Below are 14,996 nucleotides of genomic sequence, written 5' to 3' on the forward strand. Positions count from 1 at the left end.
AAAGCTGCAATCAAAATGTAAAAAAAAAATGGAACATTACAAATGGGACCGGAAGCACTGCTGCAGGACTCTGGCCTTGTGCTTGAATCATCCTTTGTCATTCCAAGCATGCACGGGGCTTGACAGAATACACAAAGTAACCCCCGCACTCCCTAATTCCTTCCCAGACGATTAATATAACTTTATTGCTCTTCAGAAACGCAGCAGGTCTTTTCTGTCCTGCAGCTTTGCCAGACTGCCTGAAATTCTGCACAGGCTCCTCTCAGACTTGTAAAAGCTGCTAATCTGATTAGCGCTGCCGCGGGCCTGGTCTGAGCAGCAGTGGGAGATGGGGCCGTGCTGCGCGGGCACTGGGGCGGCTGTTCGACAGCAGGCGGACGCAGCTCCCTAAGAGGGGCTGTCTGGAAGGGGGCAGTGCAGGCTCGTGCTGTAGAGAGAGAAAGAGAGAGCTCGGCTCCGTGTGCTGTGGGGGGGTCGCTGCTGGGCCCGGACACGACAGCATGATGCGGGTGTCATTTAACGTATCGACGGAAAAATTGACCTTCACCTTGGCAACGCGACCCCCGGTCTCCTGGACGGTGAGTAGCTCGCGGCTCGCTCGCTCCGAGCCTCGCGTTGCGGCGCTGAGCTTGCTGGGATTTCTGACTTGTCTCGCCCAGCTGGGGCGATTGCAGCTTTTCTGAGTGGCTTTGCAAATAGACGGCACGGGGCATACACTGTTCAAACCCCCTGTGAAACGGAAGTCTACACATTGTGCCTTTTCAGCGTTACCTGCGTGATTAAAGTGCTTTCTGAAGGATAGTGATTGAACTCATGAAACCTATCGGCTTAAAAGTTTTTTTATTTCCTAACATGTACCCAGTCATCCTTGTGCCTTCTGAAGCAATCTAAAACCCCATGAAATGAATGTACAGACCTCTCTTTCTTCTTTAATTAATGAATTTAGTGTCAGGTGGACATGGCTTCATAGACTAGAGTTGAACGATTTTTTCAAATGCAAGCAGTGCTTACCAGGAAATGTGTTCCACACTTTAAAAAACGGGGAAAAAAAACTTTCTGTCCTTTCTTCCGTATTTAATGTTTTGGTTCCTTCAGCACTATCCTTTTTAGTGCGTTAACAGGCTTGCAGGCTTTGATGAATTATTATTCATGTTCAAAAGAAGAAATTAAAAGTGATTAGCAAAAAAGTGCCTTTCGGGGAGACGGACAACCAGGGGACTTCAGTCCTGCCCTTGTGAATGACCTTGTTAAAAAAAAAAAACAACTAGGAAACAATATGAAATTAGAATTAAATATATGGCCTTAAGCCAGTCAGCAAGTGCAGTGATGTAGTGATTTGAGGTCTGGAAACAATAGCAAGCTTCTTGAGCTCCTGTGTAAGAACACAAGAATGGTTGCAGACAAGGGGGCCCCTCGCCCTCTCTAGGCTGTTTAGTAGGAGCAGCCAATGAATCCAACAGTCTCATTCAGCCGTTTCTCGAGAGAAGCCGGGGTAGCCATAAACCATAAACCTCATGTCTGGGCAACTGGTGCAGCGCCTCCTGGTCTCAGTTTTCAGTGCACTTCCACGTGGGTTGGTTCCACCGCCCTCCTGGTTCATGTTTGACTGTTTGAATGGAGCGACTTTTAAAGTCATTCACTTGTGCCTGCCATCTGCTGCCTCCATATGGCTGTGTGTTCTGTTGCTTTACCCTACCTCGGAGGGGTTAAATCTTCTTAAATCCCTTCTCTCGTGCTTCTAGACACTTGCTCACACCTGAAGAAGGCCCCACGGCCGAAACGTTGTGTTTTCTTTCTTCTTTTTTTCAGCAGGGAATAAACCTATTACTTGTTCCTTTGCAGCCTATGCGTGCTGACGCAGCTGCCCACCTGAACTGCTTGCTCTAGATGTACCCAGTTGTCATGCAGACCACAAGGAGAGAAAGAGAGGAGGATGAAGGAGAATGGGGTTCTCTTTCAGGCCAATGCAGTGGGCCTGGCTGTCTTGCGTCAGACATCACTGCAGATGGGACAACTGTGAGCTTTCGCAGCTGGCTGAGGTCACAGGCACTCCAGCAGAAGGGAAAGTGCGCAAATTGTTTCAAGCTTTTACAAAGCCCATTTTCCATTCAAAAAGTGGTTATCGTTTTGTATGGACATATCAGTTTTCTCAGCAAATGTCAGTCTGCCTGGTTTAACTGCTGTCCTCAGTTTTCCATGACTGATCACTAGCCTTACCATCACAGTTTTATTCACTGTAATTTAAATCACGGGGTATATACCTCATTATCACTTCTCGGTCTCTGCTCATATTGAACTGCTTCAGGGATTAAAGATTTGATCCCTCATTAGCCCCTGACATTCTCTGTCTTTGCTGATCATCGCAAGCTATGCGCTCAAGGGTGGAAGAGGGAAAAAAAAGCGCTTAATCGCTCCGATGTGGCTTGGACTCCAGTGTTGGCCAGAACGTTTTTCATGGCATTGAATATAGATGGATCCAAAACACTGAAATCAAAATTCTCTGTCTTGTTTGCATGCGTCACATTTCTGTATATCCCGAGCTGAATTTCTGAGATTCTGAACAGGCAACGTGGAGACGCGATCTTGTTCCTCTCGTACACAGCTGCCTCCATTCCAGAAGTGACCGGGCTGCCTGCCACCGGCAGCTGCCTAAAACAAACCATTGAACCTGAAAGAGAATCATGAGGAGGCCAGGCATCAGTCAGGATGCACACGTGGAAGAAGCTCGAGTAGGGAGCTGCGTCAGCATGTGTAGGCTGCAAAGGAACGAGAAAAGGTTTATTCCCTGCTGAAAAGAAAAAGACAACGTTTTGACTGCGAAGCCTTCTTCAGGCGTTATGCATAGGTGTAGCATGCACACGTGACAGGAGAGAGGAGCAGCCTCCTCTGGAGACCTGCGCAGCGCTGGCGGACAGCAGGGGGGGAGTAAGGTGTGGGGGGCTGTCATTTTGCATTCCATGTTGTGCGGATCGCGATGGGAACAGCAGCCACCCATTCCAGGGGGTCTCTGGGAAATGGGTTTACAGGGATCGGTTGAGGGTGGGTCACACAGAATGGGCTGGCTAGACCATTGTTATGATGCACTGGTTCAAGTGAAACTTTATCCCAGTAATGCAAGAGAAAGGCAGCCATTTCACCCTGCAGCTCACAACTGACAACTTACTGAAGCTCAGCAGGTGTGAGCCTGGTCAGTACCTGGATGGGAGACCTCCTGGGAAAAGCTAAGGTTGCTGCTGGAAGAGGTGTTAGTGGGGCCAGTAGGGGGCGCTCACCCTGCGGTCTGTGTGTATCCTAACGCCCCAGTATATTGATGGGGGCACTATGTTGTAAAATGGGCTCCGTCCTTGGGATGAAGTGTAAAACCGAAGTCCTGACTCTCTGTGGTTATTAAAAATCCCAGGGAGTTTCTCGGAAAGAGTAGGGGTGTTACCCCGGCATTCCTGGCCAAATTTCCTATTGGTCTTTACCAGTCATGGCCTCCTAATAATCCCCATCTCTGAACTGGCTTCATCACTCTGCTCTCCTCCCCGCTGAGAGCTGGTGTGTGGTGAGCGTTCTGGCACACTTTGGCTGCCGTCGCATCATCCAGGTGGGGCTGCACACTGGTGGTGGTGGTGGTGAAGGGGATCTCCATTACCTGTAAAGCGCTTTGAGTGTCCAGAAAGGACTATATAAGTGTAAGGAATTGTTATTAGTAGTAGTAGTGGTATGAATGGAGTCTCACCTTTTCAGGATAGTGGTGGTGAGCTTGCTTGTGGGGTCTACAACTGTTTCTTCCTCCCTCAATAAATGATTCACACATTTGTACCTGACAAGCATGTCAATTTATTTATACAAACGCATCACCCTTCGAACGTGTCACCGTTGGGTACAGTAGGGAAAAACACTACTAGCACCACAGCAATCCACAGCACTTTGTGGTGAAACACCCATCTTCCTCATTGGCACCAGTGAGTACTGACACCCCATTGTTTTTGCAGATAAATATTTTGCATTCCAAGCAATTATGGAAATGTAAAAGAAGTACTTCCTCAGAGCTCTTCAGTCTGTGGCCTTTGTGTTTCAGTGAAAAAGAAATGAACTGTCCCCTTTGTGCTGCGGTTCAGTGTTTTGCTTGAGTGAGCTGTACTGAAACAATAGGTGCCCTTCCAAGATTTCTTTCTTCACTCAGCTCTTAAAAGGCTGCTTATAAATTACAGGTGCCAGGTTCCCAGGGGAGAGACAGTGCTGGCCCTTTAGGGCAGCCTCTCTCCTGGTACTCAGTCACGAGTGGGGGGAAAAAAATGTGGAGGGAGGGGGGCAGCTCAGTAACATCAGCACACTTGTGATGGGGGAACTTCAAAAGGCTTCCTCTGTTGTAATGATGCATAATGTTTAGATAGTATCTTGACTTCCGGCTTCTTCAGTAACCTGTAATGGGACGCGAGACACAAGATTGGGAAATGAGTGTATGTGAGTGGGAGACTGCTCCACAGGCTTTCCTCCTGCCTGTTGAGTAAAGATGAAGCTGGGTAATGGGTTCTGGGCAAGAACGGGTCCAATCCCAGGCCTCCAGGAATGAATGCCTTCAAAGGAGGTTCAGCTGTTGATGGGGAAAGAGTGGCTGTGGTCCAATTGAAGAGCTGTTTGTGTTTCTCAGTAAACTAAAGACAACTCTTGTTTCTATACATTTTTTCCAGTCTCTCATGCAAGCTGGCATGCCGAAGGTCGTTATTTCCATAGCTTCTAATTGAGTAGCGTCGAGCCTCTGTCATTAAGCGAGGGCTCTGCCCAAGCGCTTCAGGCTTTAGTAACATGACATCAGTGACGATCCTTTCAGACACACAGCCCCACAGTGAACTTGGCCAGGCGCTGAGGTCATCAGTACACTCTTCTCATATGTTTGGGAGTCGGAAAGTTAATCCTGCTACACCTCCTCCCTGTATGTCTATTTATGCTGGTTCTTGTCTTTTTCATGACACTGCATACCTAAGTAAATTAGTATCGCACATGAAATCCACCAGCTGTTTGAGCCCTTGAGCACTGGAGTGGCACCAGGGGCCTGCTGTTACCCAAAACACCAAATCAGGCTCTGGACAACCTAAACAATTTTCACCCTATGTCCTACCTATGCTTATGCTTTCTTGCAGGAATTTTAGGAATTGCTATTGAAGTTCAATAAAACAATCATCTCATTGCAAATAACCTCTTCAAACCCTTCTAGTCTGGTTTCAGACAATTACACAGCACAGAATCTGCCCTTGTTAAAGTTACTATCTTCTTGTGGCTGCTGGTGCCTATTCTCTAACACTTCTTCTCCTAGACCTCAGTGCTGCTTTTGCCACTGTTAAACATGACCTTCTCGTCTAGCTGTGTTTGGAATGTCTGACGTTGCGCTAAAATGAATCAATTCTTGTCTTAGTGATCAATGACTCTTCTTCTCTCTTGGGGTTTCGGTTCTGAAGTTGGGTTCATTAAGTCTGGTGTTCCTCAGTTCCTCGGGTTCAGTACTGGGCCCCTGCTACTCAGCATTTACATGTTCAGCTGGTCGGATATTAACATCACATGGTCTGAATGACCACGCCTGTGCTGACGATTCTCAGATCTACGTCCATTCTAAACCTGACACTAGGCAGCTATTTCTTGGTAGCTATAAATTCATATTATTGAATTTAAAGTGTAAAAAAAATATTATTATGATTTATATTATAAATTATTGCGTGATCATAGATGTTTAAATATAGTATTAGATTCTGCTTGGACCTGCATGCAACTTGTATGACAAACTGATTATGGGGATTCAGGATTTGAGGAAAAATTAAAAATTCAATTCCACGTTTCTTGACTTTCTGGTGTTTCTGGACATCTGTGACTTCTTTGTCGTTTTCAAGTATTGCTGTCAATTGCCTTCTTGTCTCTCCTTCAGCTAGCCAGTAGGTGGCAGTCATGCTACAAGAGACTAAAGATGTAAGCTTCAAAATGATAATTCTCCTTAGTTGTTGCAGCAAATTGCCTCGCTTGTAAAGTGATGGAATTGAATACTCCAAAATTTCCTGCCAAGAATTTTTTTTATTTGTAAATAATTGCATGACTTATTGGAGGTAGAGTCACCAGTTAAGTTAATACGCATAATTATGTTGTATCTTATGTTTGTCTATTATACAAGGACCAACGTTTGGGGCTATGGCTTCTTTTAAGAGAAAGCAGTGTCTATAGATTATTGGAATAAATATTGATTAGTTTCACCTCACTGGAGTGAGTCCTTAAGAGACTTCAAATTCTGTTAAGACAGCAGTTCTATACCTATCGGCCCCCATCACGGTGAAACTCATAATTGCTGCTAACATTATATAGAAGCAGAAAGATTAATGAGATGTATAGAAAGTTGAGTCTTGTAGCTCAATTGAATACATTTCTGGGCCATTCTCAGCCAGGCAGCCTAAAGGGGGGGCTGAAAGCTAGACTCCAAAAACATGCTGCTAAAAACGTTCACCTTCCACCTGCCTTGAAAATCCAGGAGAACATGGGGATTGTAGGATTGGCAGAGACAAACTTTCTTTCCATCAATAGCCCGATAGTCAGGTTTTCTGCCCCCTGCTGCTACAGGTGTGAACGCAGGCTTTCAGGTAGTACGGAGGTCCCCACCCCTGGTCCTGCAGTGTCGGGTTCCCAGCATGAATGGGGATCATTATTGGTTTTATTGGACCGGTTTAGCAGCTCCTGCCAGGTCTCCAGGAGCTGCTGCTTTTAAAAGACCTGGAACAGCTGCAGACACACTGGCTCCCCAAGCCCCGGACGGGGGACCTGCTGGCTTGACTCTGACACGTGACAGCAGGATTGTGAGGGAGAGATGCCTGTGTTCTGTAGTCTGGCCATTGAGTCGTACAGAAGCCCAGGCCAGCCTGCTGAACTGCCCGGTGGGAGGTTAATTAAACAGAAGAGCTATAAGGGTCAGCTGAGTGCCTGGGGAAGGGGGATAACCCTTTGTCGTGGTCTGTACCCCCCTCCCCCACCCCCCGACTTTAATCGTCATAGCTCTCTGAAGCAATCCAGCACGTTCTTAAAAAAAACAACAACTCATTTTGTAGTATTAATCAAAATGGATTAAAGGTTCTGCATTGCTCTGCCAACCTTATGGCAGTCACAAAACTGGACTTCAAAGGAAAGCGCTGATCCCCAAGAAGACCGCGTGAGAGCTGTGGTATTTCTCTTCCATATTTTGACAGGGGATCTACTGCTACACCACTAGGACGTTTCGAGATCTCTGTGATTTCAGCTCTCAATAATTTCAGAGTGTGCGTTCCGCGCCAGTGAGGTCCTAATGCTTTTAATGTTGTGATTCGTCTTGTAGCAGGTAGTGAAGTGTTGCTCAAAGTGAAAGGAAACAAAGGCCATCAGCAACTCGTAATTCACTTTGCTAGGTGACATTCACACGGCCTTGTACTAGTGCTCTGGGTTTCCTGTTTGTCAGTTAAACATGCTCTGACATTAATGAGATCTACTGAGAGCTGTGTGTTCTGTGCCTGCTGTTTGCTCTGCTGTTCCCATGCCTCTCGCTGCTACAGGTTTCCTTGTCAACCTGCCTGCTGCTCTTTGGCCTGAGCTGAGAGGTGCACAAGCTCGCAGGTCTGACCCACTTTCCAAAACGTGAGAATATGAGAGCTAAGAGTAACCTGAGCATTTGTCAGCTGTCTGAAATTACTAACTACCACATTTCAAAGATTGTACTATTTCCATTGTTTGCTTTTCAGTGATAAAATGGGAGGTAATTGAGCATGGACACATTTGTGCACTGCAGGGTTCAAGAGGCTCAAAAACAAGCTTTTCCTGTTTGTCATAGGGGCGAAGGACAGATACTTGTTTTGTGTGTTTGTGCACGTTTTGTGTATTTGTTGATTGGAGCTTGTTTTCACTTATTTTCACAAAGTAATAGTTGGATTCCTGCCTAAGTTTCATTACAAAATGTTGCCCAAGAGGACAACTGAGGACTGCAATTTTGTAATACAGCCTGTCGACCTCAAATAATGATTTTATATCTATCTGCTGTTAGCTACAGGTACATAAGAACCTTGACTCACACAAGCCTATCTTGCAGTGTTTCGTATTGCAGATGAGTGAAGGTGGTACTTCTTCTGGATGTTTCTTTGTCATAAATGTGTAAAATGTGTGCTTTCAGTTGGTTTTCTTTCTTTTCTCTTGCTTCCTTTTTAACTGGGATGCTGTTTTGGTTTGCTAGTCCATTCACTTTGCAGTTTTTGTTAATTCACTTCATTTAATTGAGTTGATGGCAGAAAAGAGACCTGATTCTCCAATCTTGTTTCTCTGTTCTTTGTCCAATTGTTACTGACTTCATGAGTTCTTGAATTGGCCCCCAGGTGTGAAGTCTGCTGCTATCACGCCTGTGTTAAAAATACCCCATTCAAGATTAGACTGCTGTAATGCCTTACTTTCTAGAGTATCTAAATACTACAAATATTATTCCTTATGTCAAGAAGTCTTTGGTTAGTGTGCTGTCTAAAACTATTCTGTCTCCACCTGTAAATTCTGTCCTTAAATCCTTAGATTTAAGGTCATCCATCTATATATACAGCTCTGAACATTCAGGTTACCTTAAGGATTTATTGTAGGAGTACAGTCCAATACTTAATCTGAGCTTTGCTGATTCAGATCGTCTTATTCTACCTAAGAACAGCTCCACACAACGGGTGACGATACCTTCTCGTGCCCCTTATTCATTTGAGGCTCTGCAACAGTGAAAGTTTTTTAAATGTATAATCTTGTTTGTTTTTATTTGGTTATTTTGCTGTTTTCTGATAATCTAAAAAAAATAAATTGTCCTGAAATATTTTGCATGTCCTCACTTCCTTCCAGTAAGTTTGTTTCACTCTTTGCTGTAAGAAAAAGTCCCACAACTGAGTCTTAAAGTAAAAAAAAAGACATTTTAAATATGCATTTGCATTGTTCAAAATCACTTTCATACAGACAGAAATCTTCACAGAGGAGGTCATAGAAAAGCTATTCAAATGGCTTCCTGAATTGCTCATAGGCAGCTTTAAAATGCCAGCACCTTTTTTTCAATAAAGTAAGTGGTTTTAGGGGCAAACAGTCTTTTCTATGGTTGTATTCAAAGCTTTGTGGCCAACAATCACTGCCGAGAAGAATAAAATTAATTGCCACCTCCCTGTCTGGAGAGAACAGAAATATGTTATCCCTTTTATCCTGAGCAGATAAATCATTAATTTCGTGCACTGCCTTTGTGCATGCACATTTACAGCACTTGATGACACATCTGTTGTTTTAACTTATTTGTTCCTAGTCTATGTATTTGGGTAACCTATTTGTAGTATTGGGTGTTCCTTATCAAGTAGCAAGGTCATGCACTGATAAAAGTATGTATGGTACAGTACAGTATGCTGAAGTATTCTAGTTTAATATCGGTGACTTCTGTAATGCTACATAATTCAAACTGGTGCATGCATGACTCATGCTAAACAGTGGGAGGCTCCTAGGCAAATATAAAGTGAAGGGGGAACTTTTGCCTTACCTGTACTTCAGGAATGTGTAAATGCTCAGTACAGACTTTTCTTTGAATCACCTCCCTACTGTTTTGGGGAATGTGGAAGGGAAACTGCAGGCTGAGCTTCAGATCAGATAAACACTGAAACTTCTTTGGCAAGTTTCAGTCCATGTTTTCCTGGCCGAATACAGCGGCTCTTGGTTTCTGGTCATCGACACCAGTGTGCCAGTGGATTACACATGAGTGGCTGAAATGTGAACAACAGATTTTTCACTTAAGGAGGTTTGTGTTTTATGAACATGTGCTATCATATTTCGCCATCTTGTTAAGCAATAGGTTATCACATTTCTTCAAGCATGATCTTTCTGCTTTGTGAAACAGGTGTCTTAGTAGCAGTGATCAATCACTGGCTTGTCTTTGTAGCATGTTGTAAAATGACTGGTCAACCAGATTCAACTCACCCAACCAGTCATTAGCTGCAAAGCCAGAACCCAACAGGAGCTTAGTGTTTGCTAAAGGCTTTAAGGTACCAAACTCTTTGATTTAATTTTGTATGTTGAACAACATACACTGGGTGCATCGTTCATATAGATTGGATATACAGTAAGCATCTCCTTATGAACTGTTTCTCATTTATTGCATTAACAATGTGAACTATAACGAAAACAAACTGCTTGTCTTCATTTTTTCTGCATCAGTAAATCTGATGCATATAAGGATATACAATCTGGTCTGTCCTGCAGCATTTGCAGTCTATTTATTCTGCTAAAGGAAACCTAATGTGTGTGAGGTATCGCAATTATACAAGGAGAAGCAGCAGAGGAGCCATCTCAGTATATTTAGCTGGAAGTAGTAATGAATTGGCACTTCCCACACAGTGGATATAAGCAGTCGACATGCATTAAGAGTTTTTGTTCTTTAAAAAGAGAGGTGTTGGAGACTAGTTACCGCTATATCCAAGCCTGGTTATTTCAAAATATGCCCTTGTGTTTTGTTTTCTAGACATTAATGGCAGTAAGCTGTTTAAAATTAATTGGCCACTACTTGAACAGGCTGTGCTTTTTTCAGCTCTTGCTGGCTGGGGTATGATGTAATTTGTTTAAATTGTTTCAACTGTTCTTTCATGTGGAAAACCTCTGCCTTCGTTAATGTTGTACAAATGTGAAGTATCGCCAAAATTCACGGCGATACTCGCAAAGGTCAAGAGTGACAATCTGTTTCCTTACAAGCCTGCCAGTTCTGCAAATACACTGGTAAAAGTAATCTGTAGTTTACTCGGTGTGTGTTATCAAGAAGAATGTTTTTTCTTTTTGATCAGCAGTGGGAACGCATTGAGCGTTTTCACTATTCTTTGTCAAATGACCCTTTTTAAATTTGCCTTTGGATAATTCTGTTTCCCAGTTCAAAGCTCCAGAAACCAGACGATTTTGAAACAAGCCAAACTGTGTCTTATTTAACATCTCACCCAACTGGTGTTCCGTCTGCTTAGCCTCTCAGGCACAACTTGCAGGCCCCTCTGATCACTAATCGTTCGAACCGTGTGGCAGAAGCATTTAGGTCCTGAGGTTTATAATGAATATACTGTACATGTGATGGCATGATTATTTTTGCCAGTTGTTGAAAGAGACATCCACATGCAGCAGTCTCTTCAACAGAATGGAAATGTCAGTGCAGAATTGTATAATAATTACAAGAATTATACAAAAACTCCCTATACTCACAGGAAAGTGAACAAGTTTTGCTTAATTGAGATGTGGTGAAGATGCAATGTCCTGAATTACTTTGAAAAAGTGGTATTATAAAATAAACACTGAATAGCAGGACCCTACACATACATCACAGGTGATTGTGGATGAATAATAACTGGATTAATGACAAGCTGTGGTTTGTGAACCTGTGCTGCCTGCAGCATGAACAGCAGAAATCTGCATGGCGTTTGGACATGTGGGAGAAAAGTCACAGAGTCAAGTTCAGCGCCCCTCCTCCACAGGTGTAGCATGCACTATTTTTCTTTGTCCTCGGTGCGCTTTGGCAGGGTCTGTTTAGGGTTTTGTATGAATTGTGTAACGGTGCATTAAACCTCTCCAATATCTCTGAACTGCACTTGAAATCAAGTACATCTCGGTGGTGTGAGTTGATTAGATCAGCCTCTTTATCACTTTATGTTGTGCTGATGTGTCCGAGTTACTGATTAACAGCAGGTCTCCCACAACTTTCACGCTAACCTTTGTTGCTGTGTAGTGCTGGATAGGGGACAAAGTTCCTCTTTCATCCCCCAGGCCAGGCTGGTACAGTAAGGGAGGGCGGCAATATTATTCTCATGGTCCTTTTCTGTGGTGCTGGAATAAGCCATGGTTTCGGTAAGTAATTTTCCACTCTTGTAACAATAACAGAGATAGGCTGCATTGCACTTGTAATGTGAGATCAAAGCCAAAAAAAGGAAACAAAGATACTTGGATAACTTACACTGTCTGTGCAGTATTTATCTTGCTGCTTTTCCGGAGTGAGGAGCTGAACAAGTTGTTCAGTATAGAGGCAATGCAGACGTAACCTTAGACATGCCTCCATTGACCATCTGCTCATTTCCTTTGTTTCTTTCTCAGTCCGCAGACTTGCAATTCCTGTTTTTGGAAACTGTTATTTCTTTTCATGTTCTGATCTAAATTCTGTCCCTGCCTAGGTGTGCTTTTATCCTGCTGCTATCCCTTTATCAGAGCTACTACGACAAAGGCCCAGAATAAATCGCATCAGTCAGCCGATCGAAAATGACCAAACTCATGACCTGTTTGCAGGTTTTTAAGAGGTGCTGTAGAAGCAGCATGACTAAGTCACATGCTCATCCCAGGAGTGTCATTTTGAAATGGTTAATGGGCAGAAAGTTTGATTTGATATTGGCCCAAATCCTACTACATGTAGTAAATAAGTGGTAAAACCTGATTCACTACAGCCTAAAACCTACAGCAGTCTGTATTTTTTCTGTTGTGTTTCAATTAAACCCAGTTGATAAAATATCTGCCAGAGCCAGTATCTGCACTGGTCATAAAGGGCACCTACAGTCCTTCATTGTGTTTCTCAGGTGAAAAATCTAAAATAATATATGTTAAATGTATATTTATCCATTTTATTTAAAAAGGACCAAAATATTTCAGGTATATTTTAATGTACTTATATCTCTGGAAACTGGCATATTTCAATGTTTCATATATATATAAATCTGTTTGAATTTTATTTTATTATGAATCTTTGTTTTAAGAATGAATTACAGTTTAAAAGATCTTTCAAAATATTTTGCACTGCACTACTTATTTTTGTATTGTATATATTTATATTTTTAAATATAGAACAAATCCGAATTTACCCTTTCAGAAATTATTGTTGGATTCGATCTTTTCTTGTGTTCAAGACTTTAAGTCATGCAGTCAGTCACCATGAGAGCACAGAGAAGCAGCAGGCCTGGTAAACACGCTTATCCTGTGAGATTGTTTAACGTGGTATGATTGGCTGTTTCTAAATGGACTGAGTGAAAAGTACCAAGATGACAAGATGACAGTTAATCTGTTTATACTTGTTTTAGTGTAAAATTACAAATCTAATTACTCATAAAAATCATTCTTATTGCCACTATTGTACTAAACTGTCGGATGAATATTGTAAATATTGCAAGTACCAGTTCAAGTGACTGAGTCCTAATGTGTGTAATAAATGTAATAAAGACAGCATGCTGAGTTCAGGTGTCACATGTGACTTCTTACAGCTCTGAAGCAGGTATGTTTACACGAAGTGCTCTGATGTCATCAGCCTGCAGTGTAGCTTTCTACTGAAACCTATCCTTAAATTACAGCTTGTGAACTTAAATGTACTTTTATTATTGTTTAACGTATACTTTTGCTGCTTGCTCTGCCACCCATAACAAATGCTCTGAATTGGTTGTATTTCTGTGCTGTTTATGGAGAGACATAACTTACTCTGTACCACTACTGTAAAACTGTGCATCATAAGCACCATTCTGGGTTCAGACTTGCTCAGTTTCCAACCCCACAGACTCGCAGATTGAACAAGACTAAGAAAACAACGTGTACTCTGCAAAAGGGAAGACACTGTTGTAATTACCCACATGTTTGTTTAAATATCTTAGGCTATTTCTTGTCAGCAAAAAAGATAGCAGCTGTGTTATTATGGAATCTTCCCACAGCCTGTGTCAGCTTGCAAGAGCCTGAGCCCTAATTGAACAATATCTGATGCGTCCTCATTGCGCCCATCTTGGAAAGTACTTGAAAATACACGTAATCAAGACTCCTGGCACATCGCTGTTCATGGTCCTGAGCAAACAAACAAACAAACAAAAACAAATCCTAACATTTTTTGCATGTGAACGAAAAGGAGCAAATGCTTATGACACTGAAATTTGAAAAAATAAATCTATAGACATATGCATTGCATTGCACAAAATAATCTCGACCTTTGTGTGCGTTAGGAGATAACCTTTTATTCCAGGTAACGGGTCTGCAGGGCTTCTTTCTGTATGTGCGTTCTGAGAGTGGCTCTGGGTTTGAGCTGCTCTAGTTTGTTTCACCAAGTGTAATGCGGTTTTCTGAATGTACACAGGTACACTACATGTAAAAAAATCAGCTTTGTGCGCATCTGCATACTGGTATAGGAGGATTATAAGAGCTGATGGCCAGACCTTTTAAAGAAATTATATTTTTGTGGGATCCCGTTTTATGCTGGCTGTGAAAATGGAGATGGGTAGAAGTTAGGAATGGAGGAATCTACTGTACTTGGGCAGCCTTTGATAGAAAACAAACTCCTCCATGTTCATTATCACTGTGATATATACAACAAATTGCGTTATCTTTCTGAAATCAGTGTGAACTAATCCTCCTCCGCCTCCTCGTTTTGATTGTATTGGAAAGAATGTGGACCGGTTTTGAATGAGTAACTGATTAGATACATTCCCGGAGCCTCCTGCTTTTAAATAAAGCAAGCTAATACATTCACCGGTCACAGGTAAATGAGGAATAATACGAATAAAGGGGCAGGATAGCTTAGTCTTGCTTGTCTGCTGTGGATATACCCTTGGCGCTGGCAGAAGCCTTATCCTCCTGCTGCGATTTGGCCAGTTTCGTGGGATTAGTGCGAGTGGCGCGGTGTGTGCTGGTGCCCCGTGTGAGACAACGCCATGGCCGACCTGAAATGGGGAGCGATGGCAGTGATTCTGTGTGGATAAATGCCATGGCAACATGGGCGTGGCAGGGTAGTGTTAGAGGGGTGTAGTGTTAATGATAAGCTCAGCACTGCACACTGCGCAGGAGCTCCTGATGTCACTTCTATCTTAGAGGAAGCCCAGTCTTCCTTCATGCTGGGGCTCAGTCTGGCCTGCGTCCTTGCTGCAGGACCATGGGCTGTAGGAGGGGGGAAGGGTTTGGGAGTAGTTTTGAAGGCTGAATGTTGATGTTTCGGAGGTAAGTTAGACACGCCTTCCTTCTATGTCTATGTTGAA

General features: G+C 43.0%; 1 protein-coding gene across 3 annotated transcripts in view; it reads left to right on the forward strand.

The window, feature by feature from the left end:
• Positions 1 to 14,996, forward strand: part of spata13 (spermatogenesis associated 13) — a 39,637-nt gene that overhangs the window by 4,658 nt on the left and 19,983 nt on the right. Inside the window, exon 1 of one of the 3 annotated variants that reach the window (XM_088921846.1) lies at positions 11,838 to 11,856. The exons of the other annotated variants lie outside the window; for them this stretch is intronic. Coding sequence (XP_088777972.1) covers positions 11,848 to 11,856 — 9 coding nt within the window. The 5' untranslated portion in view covers positions 11,838 to 11,847. Of the gene's footprint in view, positions 1 to 11,837; positions 11,857 to 14,996 lie in introns of those variants that run through there. 3 annotated transcript variants of the gene reach the window in all.

Source organism: Atractosteus spatula, chromosome 7 (assembly GCF_055471065.1).
Source record: "Atractosteus spatula isolate fAtrSpa1 chromosome 7, fAtrSpa1.hap1, whole genome shotgun sequence".
NCBI lineage: Eukaryota > Metazoa > Chordata > Actinopteri > Semionotiformes > Lepisosteidae > Atractosteus > Atractosteus spatula.